Source organism: Macrobrachium rosenbergii, chromosome 9 (assembly GCF_040412425.1).
Source record: "Macrobrachium rosenbergii isolate ZJJX-2024 chromosome 9, ASM4041242v1, whole genome shotgun sequence".
Classification (NCBI taxonomy): domain Eukaryota; kingdom Metazoa; phylum Arthropoda; class Malacostraca; order Decapoda; family Palaemonidae; genus Macrobrachium; species Macrobrachium rosenbergii.
Window position 1 is genome coordinate 20,215,226 of NC_089749.1, and position 24,936 is coordinate 20,240,161.

General features: G+C 37.4%; 1 protein-coding gene across 9 annotated transcripts in view; it reads left to right on the top strand.

The window, feature by feature from the left end:
- The first annotated feature begins 3,645 nt into the window (after window positions 1-3,645).
- The window catches only part of Nost (Nostrin), a 251,346-nt gene continuing 230,055 nt past the window's right edge, over window positions 3,646-24,936 (top strand). For 5 of the 9 annotated variants that reach the window (XM_067108486.1, XM_067108494.1, XM_067108490.1 and 2 more), the window contains exons 1-2: window positions 3,678-7,597; window positions 10,208-10,252. In XM_067108486.1, coding sequence (XP_066964587.1) covers window positions 4,817-7,597; window positions 10,208-10,252 — 2,826 coding nt within the window. In that variant the 5' untranslated portion in view covers window positions 3,678-4,816. Of the gene's footprint in view, window positions 7,598-10,207; window positions 10,253-24,936 lie in introns of all 9 variants that reach the window. The other 4 variants (XM_067108488.1, XM_067108489.1, XM_067108493.1 and 1 more) reach the window with 2 other exon arrangements.

The following is a 24,936-nucleotide window of genomic DNA, read 5'->3' on the forward strand; positions in this document are numbered from 1 at the left end:
TTTTTCAAAGAAAATTACGGAGTTATTTTCGCATAGTATTGAAAAGAAGCCTACATTTTGTCGAGAGATTAAATGTTCTCTTCTTTTAATAAACTATGCCCCACGAAAACCAAAACTACGGTATTTTAATATTTTTAGTAGCCTTTAAGTAAAAATCGGCTATTTCCATATTTCTTTAAGTCTCATTCGTCAGCATAAATAGCCCCACGATTAAAGAACCCGAGTGGCATGTTTGATACCACCCTATAATAAGTAATCAATGAGGTATTTCCTCTCCGTCAGGAGACTCGTCTGGTCTCGACGAGCCTCTCAGACAGCAGGTTGATGAACGGTGAAGCTTTATAGGAATTCCATTGTATTGTTGTTTACCAAAGAGCCAGGTGCTTCCCGGTGATCAGAGCTATGCAGGTGAGCGTCAGGTATTTTGTTTGTGGATGGAAAGACAACGGTCGGGGGGAATTTGTACTGTTACTTTAGGTTTTTTTTTTATTAGTACATTTTCACGCCTCGGCTACTTAATCACCCGCCTCATGATGCCTACGGGTATTGAATTGTTCTCTCTATTAATCTCTCTCTCCTCCGAGGAGGTCGTCCCGCACCTCCGGAATGGTGATGCCGTTCGACAGATATAAAAGTAACTCTCTCTCTCTCTCCGCTTATATGTGTGATTTGTAATGTATGTGTACTTGCATTTACACGTTTGTTAACTCTCTCTCTCTCTCTCTCTCTCTCTCTCTCTCTCTCTCTCTCTCTCTCTCTCTCTCTCTCTCTCTCTCTCTCTCTCTCGTATATATATGTGACTTTTAATGTAATGTATGTGTGCTTACATTTACACGTTTAACTCTCTCTCTCTCTCTCTCTCTCTCTCTCTCTCTCTCTCTCTCTCTCTCTCTCTCTCTCTCTCTCTTATATATATATATATATATATATATATATATATATATATATATATATATATATATATATACACAGTATATGTGTGTGCGTGTGTGTGTGTGATTTTTAATGAAATGTACAGTCACTCAAAAATGTTTTGCAACATGTTCCAGAAGTTTTCGTTCACCTTACAGTAATTTGTTCTTTTGATATTTACAAGGAAATGTAATTTTCTTATTCGATTTTGGTTATTAATCATACGGTTAACAATATAAAAAAGAATGGTGAGTGAAAAATTCATATTACGAAAAATGACGAAACATTTTGAAAGATTTCACTTCAGATGATTGGGCAAAAGAGTCAAAGAAGAAACTATATTTCGAATCCAGATAAAAGCTTATTGAACTAATAAAATAATATTGGATAATCATCAATGTAATTATTTATAAATAAATAAAGAAAGAATTCAACCATTATCATTGTCAGAAACAAAAATAAAAAATCTCATAACGTCTTATGTTATCGTGTGACTCCACATTCGGGCAGGAAAGTTAAACTAAACTGTCACGTCACCTGCACCGTAAGTTGGGCAAGAGACTCATCCGCACCACAATCATTAGCTTGATAAGACTAATGTTTCTATCGTAGATATTGCTCGGCAGCTTAGCGTAAGTAAAACAACCATGTATAGAGGGATACAACAACAGAGAGAACGAAGACACATGATAAATTCATTGTAAAAACTACTGTTAAGGATCATCATCGGATGATCACTGAAGGAGCTCCGCCTAACTCCCCCCTGACAACCGATGTTGCTATAAAGAGAGAACATTACGCTCTCCCTTCAAGTTGCTGCTCAAACCATCCATAAGAGGCTACATGAGACCAAGATATTGTTTCATCATACTCCTGCCAAGAAACACTTCATATCAGCGAAACACAAAGAATAGAGGCTAGGGTTTGCGTTATAATATAAATCCAGTGGCCGATGATTTCTGTACGAGTCATCTTTTGCGATGAGGAGGAGACATTCTCCACTGATGAGCATGGTAGTCTTCTTCACTGCTGGCATACTGGCATTTAGCATTACTAAATTAATGTTGAACTTCTAGCTAATTTTAATTCTTTAGAAACTTAGATAATAAGAAATACAAAAATAGGCGTTATATATTCAGTTAACTTCATAAGAGGCATCAAAATAATAGGCCTAAGTAGCAATGAAAGAAATGAGAAATTACACAGGATAACGGCAATATATATATATATATATATATATATATATATATATATATATATATATATATATATATATATATATATATATACTGTATATATATATATATATATATATATGTATGCATGTATGTGTGCGTTTATATTCTGTGTATTACAAAAATAGACGTGGAATCTGTTAGTCTAGTTCAGTATATTTTATATTAAGTTTCACTAGTTCACAGTATACTTAGGATTAGTCATTCAGAAATTTAATTAATAATAATGTGAAGCAAATCTTTACAAAAGTCGTATTTGTTGATGTTAATAAGACTAATAGTTTAACTTGTAACAGTCGTAGGCCTATGTCTACAAAGTTCACACATATGAAGGAGATAAAACAACGATAGTGATGGCAGTTGGAGATGAAAATATTAAAACATAAGAACAGCAATGACCTCTGAAATATTATAGTAACATCCTTTGATTAAGTAAAATATGACAACAGTAAGCAGTATCAGAAAAAGCCCTGTTTAAGGGAAACTGCAGGTAATTTCTCGGACCCACCACTAGTGTTCAGTTGTCTCATGCGCTTACAACTGAGTTGCCAAATAGCGCCAGATGTCGCTATTATAAGCTGTTGTCCGAAAAGTTTTGAAGTATGTTGCAAAACTTTTTTGAGTGATTGTACATGTACTTGCATTTACATGTATGTTAGCAAATGAGAGAGATCATCAAAGTTTACAGTAACCAGTGCCGGTTTATCATTCGGGGTCGTCTACTACCTGTGTTTGCCCTATATGTGTCTGTCAGTCTTTCTGGCAGTCTAGATGTCAGCTAGTCCGGCAAGATTATAGAATTTTTTTTTTGAACTTTGTTATAACTTTGAATTATATGAGACAGGTACTTCATATGAATTATAAGATTGATGTTTTATATTTAGCTTGCGTATTCTGATCTATGGACTCTTGTCCGGAAGACTTTAGGAAGTCATAGACTTTCTAAGACTTTTTGTGGCAATATTCTTTGTCGAACGATAATAATAAGAATTACTTGTAATGAATAGTTGAATAAATGAATAACTGTGATGTTTTAACGCCATACATTCTGTTTGCATCACATTATTATGTTAACCTTCCCTTCCATTTTTTTTTTTCTTTTCTTTGTGGGAAGTAAGACAAAAAGAAACATCAGATCTCCTTATTCTCTAGCGCTATGTTTTAGGAGCTGCGGATAACAGTACCCCCGAATATGTTCGAGTGAAATTTGTATTTGTTGTGTAAAAAGATTACCATTGAGTTATATAATTTATGCTCTCTCTCTCTCTCTCTCTCTCTCTCTCTCTCTCTCTCTCTCTCTCTCTCTCTCTCTCTCATGCATACAAAGGCGATCAATTCATCTCGAGTGTTAGCACAATATCACGGTTATTAATCTCTCGTGGATTTATAATTCGGTCCTAACTGACAACAGTACCGTGCCCTTCTGCCCACCTTGGCACCGTCTTCCTTATGCGCCTGGCAGCGTGGCTTCCCCTCCACCCCCCCATGCTTTTGGCACCTCCAGGTCTGGCACCGGGACGCCACGAGACGAGGGGTAGCAGGCGAGGGCAAACGGGCGCTTAAGAAGAAGACTTTTAGTTACCGGGTTCTGCTGGTGTGCGATAGAGAGTGCGTGCGTGCGAGCGAGAGTCGGTCGGTCGGTCGGACTTCGCCGTTCCTGCTTCGCGCCCCTGTTCCCGGTGCCTGCTGCAGGATACCGAGTGGGTGGAAGACACTCGGGAGGAGCGGAAGAGGGATGCTTGCTTGAGCTCACGACAATGTTTTCACTATAGATTTTAGTTTCGAATTTTCTGCAGATGGCAGAGTCATTACGGCTGCACGGCTTCGACGTCGACGAGGAACCGGAGTTTCAGCCTTTAGATGACGTAGGAAAAGAACGTTTAGTTTCTGCTTGGATTTTTGAAAAAGCCCGGACAGCAGAAGCAGATTCTATCGAAGGCCGCAAAATTCTATCGGTTTAAAAAAAGGGGTGGCTAAAAACGAGTCATGTTTTGTAGTGACAGCCCTTTTCAAAGTCTCGTGTTTCCCCTCGTGGCTGAGATACCTGCCATTGGAATATCGAGGGAGGGGAGGAGGTGGGTTTGATGTCTCTCTCTCTCCCTCTCTCTCTCTCTCTCTCTCTTTCCCCCGCTCTTTTGAATCCCGTCACTGAAGGGTTTCATCTTCTGCTAATTCAATTTACTTTCGGCTTTGGGGAATGCGAGGAGGATTATGTCGTTGCCGTCCAAGAGGGAGTGAGAAGTAGAGTAATATGACCCGGGAGTCATGAACTCGTTGTTTCCCCAGTCACTTCTTCTGCTGCCGTTCGTATAGCCGCTGAGGCCTCTCGAGGTGAATACGAAGATTTGAGAACAATAGCCAAAAGTGAAACACTAAAGTGGGCGAGATCATAATTTATCGGACAATTGGAACTGTGATATAAAGTACTGTATGTTGCGTCAAAGGAAAAAGACTTTGCATTGGTGATTATTGGATGTTTTATTGTGTCGTAATCGTAGTGCAGACGTGGGCGATTTTATGAAAATTTATGACTGACTCTTGGAGAGTAAATTATTCAACTGGAAATTACAGGACTGACAAAAACTGCTATAAAGCTGTGTGGTGTGTACCTATTTTTATGAGCTTTGTTTACATTAAAGTTTTATGTTAGTGCCGCGGACCAAAATAATATGGATAAGATTCGAAACTTTAAGCACAGACTCAGCATGTCTGTTGACAAGCTGTCGACTTCTCGTCGATCCAAATCTCAGCAGAGGAAGAGCATGCCATTGGGCAATGCCCCCTTCTCAGAGAGCGATATCCCTGGCACTCTAAGATTGGATAAAACCCCATCTTCCCGCCCAACCAGTGCCACTGAATTCAGCTTGGCACCAGGTTCACGGCCTAGTAGCTATTGCGAAGCAGATACTTTAGACAGTGCATGCTTAGACTGGGTGGATGGTGCAGTGGGCGAAGCGGCTGCTTGTGCAGCTCCAGAGACCGCTGATCTGGACACCACGCAGGACACCATAACTAAAGAGATAACCGAGATGGAGAGTGGGGACACACACGCGGAGCCTAGGGAAGCGACACTGGCTCCTACTCTTGGCGATAAACAACTCAAAAGCACGCCCACAAATGTTGGGAGTACAAGTTTGATGGATGAAGTCATGAAGGAGGTGGAGAAAATAACGGATATAACTGACGATGTCCGAAGTAAGCGCTTGAAAAAGGGTGACGAGAATGTAGTGAATGTAAGTGATAAGTTGCCTTTGCTGGACACGTCTGATGAAAGTGAGAGGCACCCTCATGATTCATCATTGCTTAATACCAGTGATGAGACCCTTGTTTTATCAGCAGATGAAACTCCTATAGATACCAGTAAAGTTGTGCTCCGAAAGGCTGTTGAGAGTTCCTCTACAACTCTCAGTATAGCCTCGACCTGCAGAGCTGAGAGTCTTACTTCAGGGTATTTCTCAGACTCTGATATTATGCTTTCAGAAAAAGGTGACAATTCAAAATCAACATTTACTTCTTTACTGTCAGAGACTGCTGAAAAAAGGAGGTCTGCATTTATCCCTGTAACTCCTGAGCACAAGGAAACACATCGGTTTTCATTTCCAGCTGTGCCAATGGAAGGAAAAAGTGAAACTGTTCAAGCAGTGGTAGCACATCCAGGAGAAGTGGTAATTACAGCTTCTTCTACATCATCCTCTTTTATGTCATCATCAGTAGGGCAACAAATAAATGAGGTTAGTGCAAAAGCATCAACAGAAGTCACATCGTCTAAGGTGACTACTAGTATTACTACAAGTGAAAATACGATGGTTGGGCCACAGGTTCCTAATAAAGAGGAGACCAAAGCAGCGACAGTTTCAAAAAGGGAGAGTATTTACAGTAGAATTATTAAGAAAAAGGATCCATCAAAAGAACCAATATATGCAAAAGTTAAACCAAAGCTGAGCATTGAAACAAGCTTTCAGCCCATTGAGCCCAGTGCAGCCAAAGCAAATTCCAGCACTTCTGGAGTAGTTAAGCCCGAACCAAAATATACCACACTCAATCCTAGAGACCCTCATGCTCCATTTGTCCCTCAAAGTCCTACTAGTCCACCTTCTCATCTTTTACAAGGTTTTCCATTTGCTTCAACTCCTACCAGCCCAACCAGCCCTGATCCGCTAGACCAAGTTATCCCAGTTTCAAAGTATGGTACACTTGGTCCCTTTTCCAATCTCAGATCCAATGCAGATTATTCCCAAACCAAAGATACTAAATGCAATACATTGCCTAAGGAACCGATTTACAGTAAGGTTCGCAAACTTGCCGGGCTGTCCAGCAAAGACTCAAAAGAACCAACTTATAGTAAAATAAAACCCAAGGAACCCATATATGCAAAACCTCTTCCCCTCACTCCTCGGGAAGAGGCTATGCAGAAACGTGAGAGCTTTATTACTGGCTGTGCCCCTGTAGTTACAACCATTGGTGCTTCTTCGACCGATTGTTACGGTAAAGTAACAGTGCGAGCCTCAGAAATCTCACAAACTCAACCCAGTAGGCCAGCGGTGATCACTATTAACAATCCAGGCTATGCAGCCCCTACAGGAATTGATGGGGCTTCACCTCTTTCACCTTCATCACCTATATCACCAGTTTCACCTTCTACACTTGTCTGGCCATCAGCATCTTCCAAGTCCACTATGCCTACATTGAGCTCTGTCACATCAAAGTCAGTTACACAGACAACTGAGATACAAGAAACTGACAAGCTTGGGGAATTACCACAGCTTGTAGAATCACCAGAGCCTCGTCCTTTGGTGGCGTCAGAAACTTCACTAGTTGAGAGCTCAGATACAGAGTCAACAGGTCGTGCAAAATTAAGTCAGCTTGTAGAAGAATTGGCACAGGAACTAGAAGCAGTTAGTCGTCGAATTGGATCTAGTACTGCAACCAGTGATGAATCGAAAAAGGAGGTTTTGGCCAAACTCCTGTCCACCTATGACATCCCCAAAAATCTCCGGCGAGTGGAGGAAGCTGATGAAACTGACGTGCTGGAAGCAGAGAAGGCGCTTGTTCCCACCTCGATCAGCATGGACGAACTGCGTTACGTGGACGACAATGAGGATAATGCAGAGACTATATATGCTGACATACCCGACTACTCTCAAGACGAGTTTGTCATTGCACTAGACGACGAAAACGACCCCAAGTACGCTTCTTTGACCCGTGAGCTTCGTCATCATAAGAAGTCTGGAGGAAGCGATTCACCTGGGAGGGTAAGCCGGAGGACTGCAAATGTTTATGCTAATGCCATAAACGTTGTGTCTGCCCTCAAAGTCCTTATCAACTCCAAGTCAACCAGGGCAGCTGCTGTGCTCAGCAAGATGAGCACACTGGCTCGCCCTTATACCCAGAAGGTTCAGGGCACCATTAGCGACACCACGTGGATTCAGAGAGTTATATATCACAAAACGGTATGTGCGTTGTTGTGTCTTAGAGTCACTTCTTTAGATTGCCACCTTACATATGCTTGCTCATAGGCCACTGTGACGTATGTGCAGGGATACTTATAGCCTGTACCTGTAGAAGTCATAAGAACTTAGTGATAGAATCAGCAGTCTTAAAGTGTTGGTTTAAGATGTCAGTTATCTCTGGCAGTGGGTCGTTCGTACTGTGGTATCTAGTCATCTTTCTTGTAACCCTTTCAGTCTTTGAACTAACTGCATGTGCACTTTATTTTATTTAATGAAATTTTATTTGTATTTTAAAATGTTGAGTAACTTGTAAATGTATTTGCTAAAAATCCTCAATAAATTCATTCCAGTCTCTGTTGTTTTCATTTTTTTGTTGAGGGAGTATATAACCAAATATTTCACCGTCACTACTCGTTAATGTTTAACCCTGTCTTTTCGCATATTGTTTGTGTTTTTGTGAGAGAGTGAATAAGACTATATGAATTGAGTTAACGCAGTTATGTTGACCAACATTATTTTGGTTTAGTAAGTCAAGATTTAGAAAGATGAAAAAAAATATATAATTTTGGGCTAGCAAGAAAAATTTAAAATGGCAGTCATCTTAGACTAGATATTTGCCATTGATGTTAGGATTTGTATCTTTTTTTTTTTTTTAGTTTATTTGAAAATCTGTATCGTGTAACAGTGTTAAAATATCTTTTCGGGATAGGTATGTGTACTCAATAAATTTATGTATTTGCTCGGTCTTAGCAAATATCGCTTTCTTTTCCATTCACCATAATCTAATTTTTCTGGTAATTTTTACAGATCATTTCCCCGCACCTTCCTCTCTTCTCACCGACTCTGTTGACATGCATATATATATATATATATATATATATATATATATATATATATATATATATATATATATATATATATATATATATATATATATATATATATATTGTCTCTTTTTCATATTTGTATTTCAGAAATGACAGTCATCAAATCATGAAGAAAGGATTACATTTATTTTTATTTTTGTATGAGAACAGAATCGGATTATTCATGATGAAGAGAAATCAGTTACCTTCAAAAGTGATAATAGTATGGGAGAGAAACAAAGAAATTGATCTATAGAACGGATTTTCTCATAAAATTATGTTATTTCTTAAATATTGGTTATTCTCGTCACACTCCTCATCGCATTTATCCCATAAACGCATTCTAACGTATTTTGTGGATACATGCTATGCAATTTAACGGCTTTCAGACATCTTCCTTGTAATGTTTGCACATATTAAACAATACTCATTCTGTTCTGTTGCATAAAGTTGGCCTTGAGCTAGCGCGATACCCTGATTAGAAAGCAGCTGATTGTACCAGGAGATGCAACCGGCGCTTGATTGAATAAATCTTTGTTACCAGCGTATATCCGGAGTGGCTCCTTAACGGAATGCACTGTATATGTGATATTCCCCCTGATTATCTTTTGTAGATATTGAGATTACCAGGTTGTATATCATGTGTAACGGTGAAGTTGATGGTTACTGGAAACAAAGTTAATTTTGAAGTGTTTTATGTGATTCTAAGGTATTGCACAAAAGCCGCTTTAAGTGTGTGTGTTTATATATATATATATATATATATATATATATATATATATATATATATATATATATATATATATATATATATATATACATACATACATACATACCTACAAATATATATATATGATAAATTTGTATATACATGTTCACATTTTTACTAAATATATATAAATATATACTGTATGTATAAGTATATATATGTATATATATATATTTTATTTGTATATATACACATAATATGTATATACATATATATAAATATATACTGCATATATATATATATATATATATATATATATATATATATATTATAAAATTGTGAATTTATGGAATAAGTGTTAGTGAGAGAAAATATTTACATGTTTAAAAACGTGAGCGTTTTTGATCATGCGTGAAAGTGAAAGTAGTATCAATTAGGGCAGGACCTACTGAAGGTTTTCCAAGGCAAACATGAATTAACATAATTTTGAATGAGTCGTTAATATTTTGTTTGAACAGTAAATAGTATAAACCCGGTTTATTATTATTATTATTATTATTATTATTATTATTATTATTATTATTATTATTATTTTGTTTTAACAGTAAGTAGTATAACCTGGTGTGTTATTATTATTAGTAATATTATTGTTATTGTTGTTGTTGATGTGTATGTCCATTGTATTATTGCTTACCTGGTCACAAATTGTGTCTGAAGCTAGGCGTGAAGTTTCCGTAGACTTTTGAAATTACGGACCTACGGAAATCAAGTCACGTAATTCACCAAGTGATCAAAAGGAGTTTTCTCTCATGTAATGTGGCTTTTGTAAGGATTATGAATTAGGTAATTACTGAGAACGCATAAATCAGCTGATTTAAGCTTAAAGGTTCGGTTTTATTTTCGCACAGATTTTGAAAAAAAAAAAAAAAGATAATAGAATATTCTAATTTCTCCTTTTAATATCTAGTAAATGGAGTTTATGAGTAACACTGCCTTTGCTTCTTTGCATGCTTGCTTGTGGACTATCAATAACAGACCCTCAAGAGCATCAAGGGGCTGACTAAGAAGAAAAGTTACAAGGTAAGGGTGTCCTCAAGAGTAGGTTGATTGTTGTGGTTGGTTACGACCAAGTTTGGGTCAACCAGGTTTCACGTTTTATTTTCTTTCTCTTGTAATGGAAATGAAGTACATTAGCATTGTTTATTCAGTTTTAATGTTAATGACTAATGTTTTTTGCTACTAGCACAGGCTAGGCGCGCTCACACAAACAGCACTTGTTTGTGTGTATATGTATGTATGTATGTATGTATGTATGTATATGTGTATGTATATATATATATATATATATATATATATATATATATATATATATATGTATATCACACATTACCACAGGTAATGTGTGATAAATGAATCACGTACAAAAGTGATAATAATCATATATATATATATATATATATATATATATATATATATATATATATATATATATATATAATATATATATATATAATATATATAAGTATGTGTGTATAATATATTTATACATCTATATATATATGTGTGTATATATATTATGTATGTATTATCATTTTTGTGAAACTTGTATACAATTAGTTGTCTTATATTTTACAGGCATTACAGATAGGTATAGAAGAGATTTAGGCACTTGTTCACCTGCATTTAGGTGTTACGAAAGCCCTGCCGTAAGGTATAACCTGGGAAAGAGGTGGACGTATCGAAGAGGTAAATTAGCAAAACTCAAGGTTAGACAACTGTAGGAAACGAGTCTCGTCCGGTCTTTACCAAACCCCGTTAATTTTCGGGGTGCATTTCACGCGTCGCTGCAAAATGTGGCACCAATTGTCTGCGCAGACGGACGCTAAGTGTCAGCGTTCTTTGCAGAAAATAAAAAGAGATTTTAACTTTTATTTTAACTCTCTATTAACGAAGGCTTTTTAAGCTGTGAGAGAAAGAGGTATTATTAGAGCAATTTTCCTTTCGTTATATTTTTAGTCTATGTAGGAAAGATGTTGAGAGAAGGAGGTATTTCTGTCTGTTTGGATGCAGTTTTTATTTTTGTTTTCCTTTAAAAAAGGATAGTGTTGTCTCTTATATCCTAAGAGAGAGAGAGAGAGAGAGAGAGAGAGAGAGAGAGAGAGAGAGAGAGAGAGAGAGAGAGAGAGAGAGAGAGCTGTTAAAGTGGACTTTTACTACAGATTTCATTAGTTTATTTTTTGTGTTGGCTCTTGTGTTCTTTTTTCCCTAAGAGAGAGAGAGAGAGAGAGAGAGAGCTGATACAGTGCACTGTTGTTTCACTTTCGTTTTATTCAGTGTTTATTCTCAAGTATATTCGTGAAGGGTATAATACTTCATCTTAATTACCTCAGATATTTTTTTTATTATGATTTAAAATCTGTTCACTATTTTCGTATATTCCAATTTAAAGTCGTTATATATTTTCAGCCTTCTAGAAAGATTTTATTTTCCCCTTTCTCTCATTCTCCTTTCGAAGGTTTTCTTACTACCATTGCTGTCCTCAGACGGCGCAGGGGCTGACCTCGGCGAGTGCCAAACTTCTCTCGAGGAGGATTCAATTCAGAGTTCCAAGTAACACTTGGGAGCCATTTAGCATTCGGGGTGTTTTGATTATCAACTGCTTTTACGTTTCAAGGTTTATTGCTGTTTTCAGTCTCTCTATCTCTCTCTCTCTCCCTCTCTCCCTCTCTCTGCTGGATATTATGCAAGATCTGTTGATATCAGAGATGAGATTCTCTCTCTCTCTCTCTCTCTCTCTCTCTCTCTCTCTCTCTCTCTCTCTCTCTCTCTCTCCTGGATAATATGCAAGATCTGTTGATATCAGAGATTCTCTTCTCTCTCTCTCTCTCTCTCTCTCTCTCTCTCTCTCTCTCTCTCTCTCTCTCTATATATATATATATATATATATATATATATATATGTATATATATATATAAATTATATATATATATATAATTTATATATATATATATAGAGAGAGAGAGAGAGAGGGTGTGTGTGTGTGTGTGTGTGTGTGTGTGTGTGTGTGTGTGTACTCTCTCTCTCTCTCTCTCTCTCTCTCTCTCTCTCTCTCTCTCTCTCTCTCTCTCTCTCTCTCTCATATATATATATATATATATATATATATATATATATATATATATATATATAGAGAGAGAGAGAGAGAGAGAGAGAGAATGTTTGAGTGGTGAACTCTCTCTCTCTCTCCCTCTCCCTCTCAACAAACTTTATGGCTCCTTGGTCAGGCGCCCAACCTATCGTGAGAAGTTATTCAGTGCCTAGCCATTACACCTGTTAAGACTGGTGATCTCCTAAATTAGTTTATTGTCACAGGTTAATGTTTTACTTTTTGTTTACCTTTAAATGTAAAGAAAAAGAGAATCAGATAAGGATCTCGGTTGATTTGTGTGTGTGTGTGTGTGTGTGTGTGTGACTGTTCCGTATCCATGTGTGTAATAAAAATATATCGTAGAGAACTTTATTTATTTTCCACTTTCTTCTCGATAATTTTAAAGGATCCAAAATTTGATTATGTTGTTACATTTCATTCGTGTTTCTTACGTGTAGCATTTATTTTTCTTTCTTACATGTTGTATATATTCCTGCTTCACATACATTGCATAATCAATCTTGTTATTATTACATTTTATTCTTATTTTGCACTTTTATCATTTTCAGTCTTGTTTCTCATATATTACACTTGAGTCAGTCCTCCTCCTCACGGTTACTTCAGCTCTGTTTCTCTTATTTTACATTTTTAGTATTGTTTTTTCACAAACTGACATGTTATTTATGTTTCTCATCCGGTGTATTTTCCTCCCCGTGTCAACAAGGAGTGCCTTAGTCACTTGGCTTGACAATGCAGACGCCTAGGCAGTCAAGCAGATCTATGCGGTACATATTTAGCATACCTGGCAACCGAAGGAGACCTCTGCTCACACCCTTTGCACTCTCTCTCTCTCTCTCTCTCTCTCTCTCTCTCTCTCTCTCTCTCTCTCTCTCTCTCTCGAATCCTTGAAGCATGCACCAGATATGACCAGACTTCTATTGTTGTCTTCGCCTCGGAAGAGAAGGCCATTTGCACGGATAATCTAACTTGAGCCAGCGAATTTTATCCATGTGTTTTCGTGTAAAATAAAATTATATATAAGTAACAGTTAATTAAAATTAATTAGATTAAAACGTAGCTCATTAAAGCATAACCTGTCTTCCATGGTATTCCTAATTACAGATTTGCTTCTGATCGCGAGCAGTTCGACCTCTAGTTTTTAATCTTTCTTTACTGAAGTTTTTTTTTATAATTTCCTTCTTTTAACACCTCTAGGCTCTAGCCTTCTCACTCTGCTGGGCAAATGGCTCTGTTCTGTCACAAACGAACTGAAAAGGCTCTAAAATCTTCAAGAATTGCTCTTCGGAGATAAATATTGTTTTCAATTAAAATTATTTGCTCCTCTAAATGGTGAAAACTATCAGAAGTTAGTAGAAATTATGTCTCGTATGTTACACACACAAACACACATATAATATATATATATATATATATATATATATATATATATATATATATATATATATATATGTATATATATATGTATGTATGTATGTATGTATGTATGTATGTATGTATGTAAGTATATATTATATATGTGTGTGTATGTTCATCTGTTACGTATCATTGTTCACGTGTGCTTTGTACATTGTGACAACTGTTAGAAGTTATATTCTGGGCGCATATATACAAGGTATAGTTACATTTTGAATGTCACTGTGTCTGCGTTTTCTCTCTTATTTGTGACAACTGCTAGAAATGACTTTCTACGAGCGCACATACTTCCTCTCGGTTTGTTTGTTTGTTTGCTTCTACATGATACCAACTGCTGCAAGTTTCAAGGAAATTGCATCTTACTTTCACGTCTCTTGAATTTGTTCCGCGTTGTGGTGGCCGTAAACAATTTGGAGCTTAATTTTCCTTATAGCGTTGTTGTTGGGTCGTCTTCAAATGTTTTTATAGCAATCTTCAGGATTCATAATGAGGGTAAGTTGGTTTTCCCACTAACCGTCTCTCTCTCTCTCTCTCTCTCTCTCTCTCTCTCTCTCTCTCTCTCTCTCTCTCTCTCTCTCTCTCTCTCTCTTTGAGGATACTCATGAAGGTGAATGACGTTCTCTCTCTCTCTCTCTCTCTCTCTCTCTCTCTCTCTCTCTCTCTCTCTTTGAGGACTCATGAAGGTGATTGACGTTCTCTCTCTCTCTCTCTCTCTCTCTCTCTCTCTCTCTCTCTCTCTTTGAGGATACTCATGAAGGTGAATTACAGTCTCTCTCTCTCTCTCTCTCTCTCTCTCTCTCTCTCTCTCTCTCTCTCTCTCTCTCTCTTTTTGAGGATACTCATGAAGGTGAATTACAGTCTCTCTCTCTCTCTTGAGGACTCATGAAGGGGATTGACGTTCTCTCTCTCTCTCTCTCTCTCTCTCTCTCTCTCTCTCTTTGAGGATACTCATGAAGGTGAATTACAGTCTCTCTCTCTCTCTCTCTCTCTCTCTCTCTCTCTCTCTCTCTCTCTCTCTGAGGATACTCATGAAGGTGAATTACAGTCTCTCTCTCTCTCTCTCTCTCTCTCTCTCTCTCTCTCTCTCTCTCTCTCTCTCTTTGAGGATACGTAATGAAGGTGAATGACGTTCTCTCTCTCTCTCTTTCTCTCTCTCTCTTTGAGGATACTCATGAAGGTGAATTACAGTCTCTCTCTCTCTCTCTCTCTCTCTCTCTCTCTCTCTCTCTCTCTCTCTCTCTCTCTCTCTTTGAGGATACTCATGAAGGAGAATGATGTTCTCTCTCTCTCTCTCTCTCTCTCTCTCTCTCTCTCTCTCTCTCTCTCTCTCTCTCTCTCTGTCACATACACAAAATTCATCTAGTCTTTGTGCCTTTATCGACCGTTATGTCTCATTGCTGGAATAGAAACTGTTTCATTAAATTGAAAATAAACCATAATTTTTCTTTTGCATAAAATAGTCTGTTTGAGAGATCCGAATTTTTATTTTTTTCATTTTCATCATCTTTATATTTAATTGTGTTTTTATGCACTAGCAAGTTCCAGGAAAGCATAAAAATAATAAACTAAACGCAGTTTGATACAGGGAAACGAGAGAGAGAGAGAGAGAGAGAGAGAGAGAGAGAGAGAGAGAGAGAGAGAGAGAGAGCGAGAGAGAGAGAGAGAAGGAACGGGATGTTTAAATGGACGGGAAGAGTCTGTGAATATGAAGATGTTTAAGTCTTCCCAGAAGTAATAAATTAAGATAAAACAAAAACGAAATTCAACGATTTCATAGTCCAACAGCTTAGCCTTACAAGTATCACATTATTTATTTATTTTTTATTTTATTTGATTTTATTTCATTTTATTTTTTTTTTTTTTTGCTTCTTACATAACGCAGGCCCACTGATCTTATACCTAATTTTCTTTCCAATATCCTCATTAACCTGATTTCTTCCACTGTTGAAATATATGTGGTTACTACCACTACCACTACTACTACTACTACCATTACTGCTGCTACTACTTCTGTTGTTCTCTTGCAGCATCATCTTCAGCATCCACCCCAGGTTTTCGTAATAATATTTTTATTAATAATAGTAGGAGTTTTTCACCATCAACCTCTCGCGTTGACATCCTCCGTTGAAATATTTGTAGGAGTTACCACTAGTACTGCTACTAATAATTCACCGTCTTCCTCCTTCCCTATCACCTACCGTGAAAGTATTACAACCCGTCTTCTTCTTCTTCCTCTTCCTCTCGTTTATCCTGTCTTCCTCCTCCTGGTTTGCTTGCACCTGCTTCTCATAATTCTTCTGTGCTTGCTTCCTTTTCCAACTTTTTGCGGATTGTTCAGCGACGGGAGACTTTCTCGGGATTTGGATCTTGTGACAGACATAGCCACAAGAAGAAGATGAGAGAGAGAGAGAGAGAGAGAGAGAGAGATGGTGTATTCGAAGTTTGTTAGTTTAGACTGCGCCCGACTCTCGTGTTTGGGTTATTTTCTCAATAAAGAGAAACATTGGTTTTTATTTTATGGTCTGTTTAGGTGAGCGATTTTATTTTATTTCTGCACTTCGCGATTCTTTCTGTTGGTCTGCTCAGCATAAAAAGAAGTTTATTTGCCATAAAATTATGTTTATTGATCGGCGTTTTTGCCAATTTTATTCCAACAGGATTCTTACTAACAACTTCTCGTTAAGTGTTGTACTTGTTTTAATGCTGCCTTCTGTAAAATACAAAAATGATGTGTCATGGGGACTCAAAGCCTAAAAGAATGCGTTATTCTTGTGTTAATTCTTCATAGAAATTATATTAATTTCAGTTACACATTACTGTAGTGTGGCAGCTACCACGTACTGTAACGAATGAAAGAAGAAAAAAATCCATTCCCTCCAAACGTCAGGTTTCCATACCTTTATAGTACAGGTACCAGAGGTCCTCTTTATCAGCAAATTTAGATAGATACCAAATATTTTATGCATTCAGGCCTTTACGTACAAGAAATTGTATTATACTTATTTATGGGTCATGTGAGGCTATAATCGGCTAGAGCTTAACACAATACGAATTGTTAAAGGTCGAGAACTAGTACTTCGGTGAAAATTCTGGTTTCAAATTGTAATGACATTTTTTCCAAACATTTCCACAGAACCAGAACTTTCTATGATGACTTTCCAGTTTTTCTTTTTTTCATAGTTTCTAAGAATTGGCTGAAGTGATGTAAAAATTATATTAAAAAAAGCGTCCAATTTATTCGAAGTATTTGGTTTTCGAAGACAATGGAACTGTTATTCAAGTACCAGAGGACCGAGACAAAAGGTACCAGCCATTTTTGGGTCTTAAATAACGTGACTAAAGAATAAAAAATAAAAACCTGGTGTTCACCGTCAGGTAATAAACAAACAAAAATGACATGTTTAACCTGATTTTCCTTGCGGCCGTTAAGAGGTGTAGACGGATGCTTTCGTATTTTTCATCCATTGCATAATTGCAGTCGCAGTGTCCTATCTCTTTTGTTATAACATACTAGCAACCCAGCGCTACCTGAGAAAACTCGGAATGACAACTGAAAAACTCTCTCTCTCTCTCTCTCTCTCTCTCTCTCTCTCTCTCTCTCTCTCTCTCTCTCTCTCTCTCTCTCTCTCTCATGTTAAGATAGTTGCTTCAGTTACAATGCCCAACATTTTTTACATTTTACATTTCACCCCCCCCCCCATTCCCATTGGGGCTGAATTTGGGCTTAAAGGGCATGGGGAGTGCTACTGTTCATCTCAGCGACCTCGAAAACTATGGATTAGACGCTAATATATGTCATTTTTGAAATTTTATTTTTCACCCCTTCCCACCCCCCACCCACCTTCCTATCAGGGCTGAACTTGGACTTAAAGGGCATCGGGAGTGTCAACATTCATCTCAGCGACCTCGAAAACTATGGATTAGACACTAATACTGTCGTTTTCAGTTATTTTTTACATGTCACCCCCTTCCCACCCCCACCCCCTTTGGTGCCAGTAATGTCTTGCCCCCACATTATTCTCTTCTAGGTAGTAAGTCATATGTGTACCGAAATGAGGTATGATAAATTCGTAGAGTTTATTTAATTACTAAGTCTACAGGCAGAACCAGCCCCGTTTCAGGGAAACCCTTCTTACCACCATCCCCTTTGGCGCCCTTTGGTGCTAGTGAAGTCTTACCCCAACAGTATCCTTTTCAAGGTAGTATTTCATATGCATACGAAGTTTGGTTGAAATTGCTCAATGCGTTTCAGAGCTATACTGAAACATACACACACACAAATACATACATCCATTTTTATATACATAGATTTTTTATGCTGGTTTGGTTTTGACCCACCTCTCTTCAGTTTTGTGGCTATCTTCTATTTGCTATTGTATTTTTGCTTCTTTTTGTGTTTTGTTTTTCTATTAATCGTTTGTTCCACTTCCTTTGTATATTTTGCGACTTTACCTTTTTTATTGTCTGTGTATTTTCATTTCTCCTTTATTCACATACCTAGTTTTTTTCCATCACCTTAAACCCTTTCATGCCGTATTTTTATCTTTGTTTTATATTCCTTGAATTGCTTTTCCCCTAGAGTCTTATGTAGGTTTTATGACGTCTCGTATCGTTCCTACCACTTTTTATCACTTGTTTGTAGTTTTTCGTATTACCTTAATCGCGCTGCCCTGCCTCGTTTGTGTGTGTTATGTTTCGCGTTAGGGGTGGATGCTGTTCAATTGCCCTGGGAGTGGCTCATCCCGTGCTTTTGGCGAGAAAGTCTTCCTCTACGCCGAGAACTTACTCGTTTTTCTTTTACGTAACGTCCAAAAAAAGGCAGAAAACCTGAAAGTGATTTTGTCTCGTATCAGAAACGACTTTTTTTTCAGTAAATGCAAGTTTTTGAATGGATTCTTTCATGTTTTATGTGGAAATTTTTATTTTTGTCTAACAAAAGACGTGATTTTTTTTTTATGAGCTTTTATTTTTATCACGGAAGACTGGCCTTATATATATCTAGGTGAGCTTTCAGTAATTACGTACTGGTTGATGAGTTATGTAGTTCCGTATCTTTGTATATGAAGTGTACGGAGTTAAAGATACCGATAAGATTCTTTATTCGAGTTAGGTATGCTGATAAGATTCTTTGAGTTAAAGATACCAATAAGATTCTTTATTCGAGTTAAGTACACTGATAAGATTCTTTATTCGAGATATATATACCGGTAAAATTCTTCATTCAGGTAAAATTTACTAACCAAAAACCATCAGTAAATGACTACTCAAGATCTGACTCCAAGCAGCGTGTTCGAAAATGGCTTTGGCGCACTAACCGTCCCTAATGGTTCAGGTGGTGCTGTTTTAGTAAAAGGATACCTTTGTCTGCTTGAATTTTGGCAACAGAGCTGAAATAACTCCAATTGGATTTGGTTTTGTTTTGTGGATGTCTTTTCAACCCCCTTTCTTTTTAGAAGTGTATCTTTCGCTATCGTGGAAATTGTGCATGACTCTGGTTTTTACATTGTATAATCTGTGCTGGTTCTATTTTCAAAGAATCCTTGCGATACTAATTTTTATAATTTTAAAGTGGACTTTCACCGGTAAGAAGTCTCGCTACAGGAGTATTTATTTTTGGGTTAACTTGTCTCTTTTGTCTGCAAATTGAATTTGCGTGCATCTTGCCTTGCAAGTTGAAGGAATAGTAAAAATAATTGAAAAACCGCCACTATGAAAATAATAATAATAATAATATTAATAGTTTCATTCATGTGGAATGTTGAAGGGAACAAAATCTACACTTAAAAATATTAGCTTCGAGAGTTTATCAGAAAAAGCCTATCACCACATATGCCAATAACTTGTTAATGGGAATCACCATATAAGAAAGTGCCTTTCGCTAAAGGGGGAGGAGGAGGGATACATCATTCCCCTCCCCCCGCCTCGAAGCTGACAAGAGGAAGAACCTGAGACGCTGAGATTGCCAAGTGTTGAGGACTGTGTGAGGAGTCCCGCAAGGCCTACGGGGTTCCTTTAGGGTTTTCTTAACCGCCTTTTCTCTGGGAATCTCATTCGAAAGGTATAGGCTTTCCGTGACTGTCACAGCTAAGTCGTTGTTGAAATTAGCGTGGGAAACGTGAAACGTTTTGCCTTTAGCTTTAGGGGGCTTTATGCCTGCACAAATCCTTTGTTTTGATCAGGGTTTTAGAAATCGGAGAATATGTGAAATTCTTTTTTGTCATTGTCTTTAAGTTCACACAGCTGTTTAAGTACATCATGTATGAAAATATGACTTCTGTGCAGTGAACGCTTGTCTATGCTTATTTGCGTGTGCTTGCAACAAACTCGAAGGCACACACATTATATATATATTATATATATATATATATATATATATATATATATATATATATATATATATATATATAGAGAGAGAGAGAGAGAGAGAGAGAGAGAGAGAGAGAGAGAGAAGGAGAGAACCCAAGTTTAGCAATTTGTTAACATCTGCATTATTCCTATAAAAATAACAGCGGTAATCTAACACAAATTTTAACGGTTAAGCCTTTAAAGAAAGAGTTGCATTTATCGTATACAGTGGTTCAACTGGGTTCCTCAATGCTCTCCCTCCCTCCCTCCCCTTCTTTCCCTCTCTCTCCCTCTCTCTGCGCCCATCCTTTTTATCTTTACCTCTCTCCTTCACGGTTGCAGCTACTAGGCCCGTAAAAAAAGACAGGAGCCATTAATGCAATTCAAGGGGGCCCCCTTCATTCCTTTCAACCCTATATTTATATGTATGATGCCTCAAAAGCCTCGTGCAGTAGTACCCAGCTGTATATCGAGCTGTCAGATCTCTCTCTCTCTCTCTCTCTCTCTCTCTCTCTCTCTCTGCTTCTTCTTCTTCTTCTTCCTCAGCTTGGTTTTTTAGAGACACTCTCGACGTCACCAGGAATCAACTGCATTATTTCAAGCCTGGCAATGATGGCACAGGAAAGAGCTGGCCTTTAAGATGAAGTAAGAACTCTTGGTACGAAGAGCAAGTCAGTTAGCCTTTTTTGCCCGTGCCTCTGCGCTTCGCATGCACTGGGGAATTCGTAGAGCTAATGTGTAGGATTTTTTTTTTTCTTTCTTTTAGAACGTCGTGCAGATTTGTTTGTAGAGCTAATGTGTAGGATTTTTTTCTCTCTTTTAGAACGTCGTGCAGATTTGTCTTAGTTTTTCGGAAGATATTTTTGCGAATTTTATATGATTTTTTACATGAGAAGGGGCTTAGATTTAACTGTTAGCTGCATTGTGTGTGTGTATGTGTGTGTGTGTGTTTATTCTTGGGGAATGCGGTTCTCTGTAAATGTTAGTTTATCGTGAATATTTTAGGCTCTCTGAAGTTGATTTTACAAAGCCTCTTTTTGCCTATCCAGGGAGTAAGAGGCAGTGCTGACACAAGGCCACAGTTGATTCCAACAAGAACAACTGAAGTTTGTCCGTAAAAATCATTCCGTTGTGGTTGAAAAGCTGCAAAGAATATCACGCAGCATTTTTACACCGATGAGAATGAGGAAATGAAATTCGCTGAAGAGAACAAAGAAGCAAAACAAAAAGTAGATCAAGAAATGTGATTTATGGATCAGTGGAAATGAAAGAACGGGCGAACGGAGAGCAGCAGAAAGACAACAATCGAGAATCCCGAGGGGGGAGAAAAACGAAGGAGACCATAATAAGAGAATAAGGGGACGTTGAAAGACGATAATGAGATGTCATGTAAGACGGAGAAAAACAGAGAAAAAGTGGTAATGTAAGTACTTGATGCGCACAGCGAAACGATACCGTGAAAACGTAATGCATTTAGAACTCTCTCTGGCAGTTTGACAGGTCACCTACTCGCTTGTTCCCCCTTCCAAGTCTCTTTTTCCCTCCCCCACCCCCACCCTCACCTTCCACCCCTCGTTTTCCTTCTCTATCACCTCACCCCACACCCTTCCCTATCAAAACCCTTTCCCCACCTTTCACTACCCCCACCCCACCTAAATCTGCACTCCCTTCCTTTCTCCGCCTCACCAGACTTTACTTCCGTGTTTGGTGTACAATTATAGATCTTACGTATAGTTGGAACTGTAATTAAGTTCTGAGATTTAAAAAAAATATGAGACGATTCCTGTGCGTTTTTCCTCTTGATTAACTGGACGTACGCACGTTGCCAATGTCCTTGATAAGCAGACATTAATCCCTACCAAGGGTTGCTTGGGATTATGTCTTGGATTCTAACTGAAGACCTGGAGGGGGTGATTGGAGACAAGTTTATTTTTTTTCTTCTGTGATATGACATACCGTAAACCAGTTGCCTAGGTAACTTACCACTCACGAGAGATCAGTAAGAATATTGGGACTGAACATATAGAACGACAAAGGAAGGAGGCTTTGCTGGAGGTGGAAATCAAGGATCTTGATCGTAGCTGAACTTGGAAATAAAAAGTATCGAAATACGCTTTGCCGAACTTGGAAATAAATGGATCGAAGATAGATTTTGTTACCAAGGAAATAAAAGGACTGAACTTGGTTTTGCTGAGCGGGCAACGAAATGATTCAAGTTGGGCTTGCCGAGCGTGGAAGTAATAGGATCGAACTTATCTTTGCTGAACGTGAAACTAATGGGATCGAACTTGATTTCGCTGAGAGTAAAATTCAAAGGATCGAATTTCTGCTGAATAAAACGTTTTCTTTGCCAGTGTAGATGTAAAAAGAGTATGTTCAAGGTCTTAACCGATGAAATATACAGTATTATTGGTACAGAAAACCTTAAAATTAGGCACACTAATTTAAACTCCGTCAGTTGAATAACTGGACTTATTCCTTACGAATCCGTCAGTCAGCTTTGTCAATCCTTCAGGCTGTGTGGTTCCAGAATGGGGGAATGTTTTCCTTTCTTTTCCTTTCTATGTTTCTTGGTGGGTTTTTTTCCCATCTGCTACCAGTGAAGAGGCGCTTTTGTCATTGCCGAAGAAGGGAAGTATATTATCATCTCAGTTGCTGGGCCGGAAAATGTCTTCAGGTCAGCCTTATCCGTCTCAAGCTTTTTTCCTTGAATGTTCCTAAATCCAACGACGACTGTGTCTCTCACACTTGTAAATTAATGTCGGTATGGGTATATGTATATGTATGTATATATATATATATATATATATATATATATATATATATATATATATATATTTATATATATATAATGTATATATATTTTATATATGTATATGTGTGTTTTTTGTGTTTGATTGTATGTCTGTCCATGTGAGGGGGGCGTAAAATTTTATTTCTGTCGCTAAATTCGCCATCTCTTGTCGTGCTGATTTCCTTGTGGTGGCGTTTTACTTTTTTTATTTCTTTATATTTTAAGAAATGGCTCCTTTGTATTAAATAAGCAGCTCGCAGAAATATTTTCGTTGTCTGACATGTGGTAGGAGAGAGTTATGTTTACTTTTAAGTGCGTGTCCATTAGGTGTATGTTCAATTAGGAGAAAGTTTTCATGTTATAACGGTGGAAAATCAAGTATTTCGTCTCTTCTTACATCCGTAAGTTTTTTTTTATTTTGTACCGTAAATGTAAATATGTCTTAAAGAAAAATTTTCGAAGTAGACACATACACACACACACACACATATATATGTATATATACACACACACATATATGTATATATACACACACACACACACACACACACACACACACACACACACACATATATATATATATATATATATATATATATATATATATATATATATATATATATATATATATATACATATAGGTATATAGTCGTTTGCCTCCCCAGTGAAAGGCTCTTGAATTGGAACCCCTTGCCAGTCGAAATGCTTTAGGCACGTTCCTTTCAAAGTCCACTGTGCCTTTGTTGATTTAAGCAGTCAGTTATGTACATGGACATTAGCCGACTGTGCTGGGTCGCCCCCAAGATGGAGAAGAGTACGGTGTTAACGTCCTCGTTCCAGAATAATCACTTAAACATTCTGGAGCTACCCGCTCCAAAGGGAAGGACATTTTTTTGACAAGGAAGTGATTCACCAATCAGTCACGCCATCCTTAAAAGAGAGAGAGAGAGAGAGAGAGAGAGAGAGAGAGAGAGAGAGAGAGAACAGCTCATTGACAGTGATTGTCAAAATTATTTCTTTCGAAAGATATGAGTCATCAGGGCGTCTTTGGTTCAGAGCCGAAAGTTGGTAAAGTGTCTCGAAGGAAACCGATACTCGTGACTGAGACACATGACTCCGACTGAAGTGGGCCGAGAGATTTCTAAATATTCATTTTTAGGTCAGTGGCCGACTGCCTAAATGGCTGAAGGTTGGAGAACGGTCGTTTTTAATAGTAAATAGGCATTTTGTTAAATGCTGGATTGGCTGACTTGGACTGTGATAGTAAACAGCCCATCTGCTCAAGGTTTTCAATTTTGCAAGTTTATCAGTGTTTGTCTTCTGCTTTTCACTTTTGCAAGTTTTATCAATGTTTGTCTTCTCCTTTTCAATTTTGCAAGTTTATCAGTGTTTGTTGTCTTCTGCTTTTCAATTTTGCAAGTTTTATCAATGTTTGTCTTCTCCTTTTCAATTTTGCAAGTTTATCAGTGTTTGTTGTCTTCTGCTTTTCAATTTTGCAAGTTTTATCACTGTTTGTCTTCTACTTTTTACTTTTGCAAGTTTTATCGCTGTTTGTCCTCTACTTTTTACTTTTGCAAGTTTTATCACTGTTTGTCTTCTACTTATTACTTTTGCAACTTTTATCACTGTTTGTCTTCTACTTTTTACTTTTGCAACTTTTATCACTGTTTGTCTTCTACTTATTACTTTTCCAACTCTTATCACTGTTTGTCTTCTACTTTTTACTTTTGCAAGTTTTATCACTGTTTGTCTTCTACTTATTACTTTTGCAACTTTTATCACTGTTTGTCTTCTACTTTTTACTTTTGCAACTTTTATCACTGTTTGTCTTCTACTTATTACTTTTCCAACTCTTATCACTGTTTGTCTTCTACTTTTTACTTTTGCAACTTTTATCACTGTTTGTCTTCTACTTATTACTTTTCCAACTCTTATCACTGTTTGTCTTCTACTTTTTACTTTTGCAACTTTTATCACTGTTTGTCTTCTACTTATTACTTTTCCAACTCTTATCACTGTTTGTCTTCTACTTTTTACTTTTGC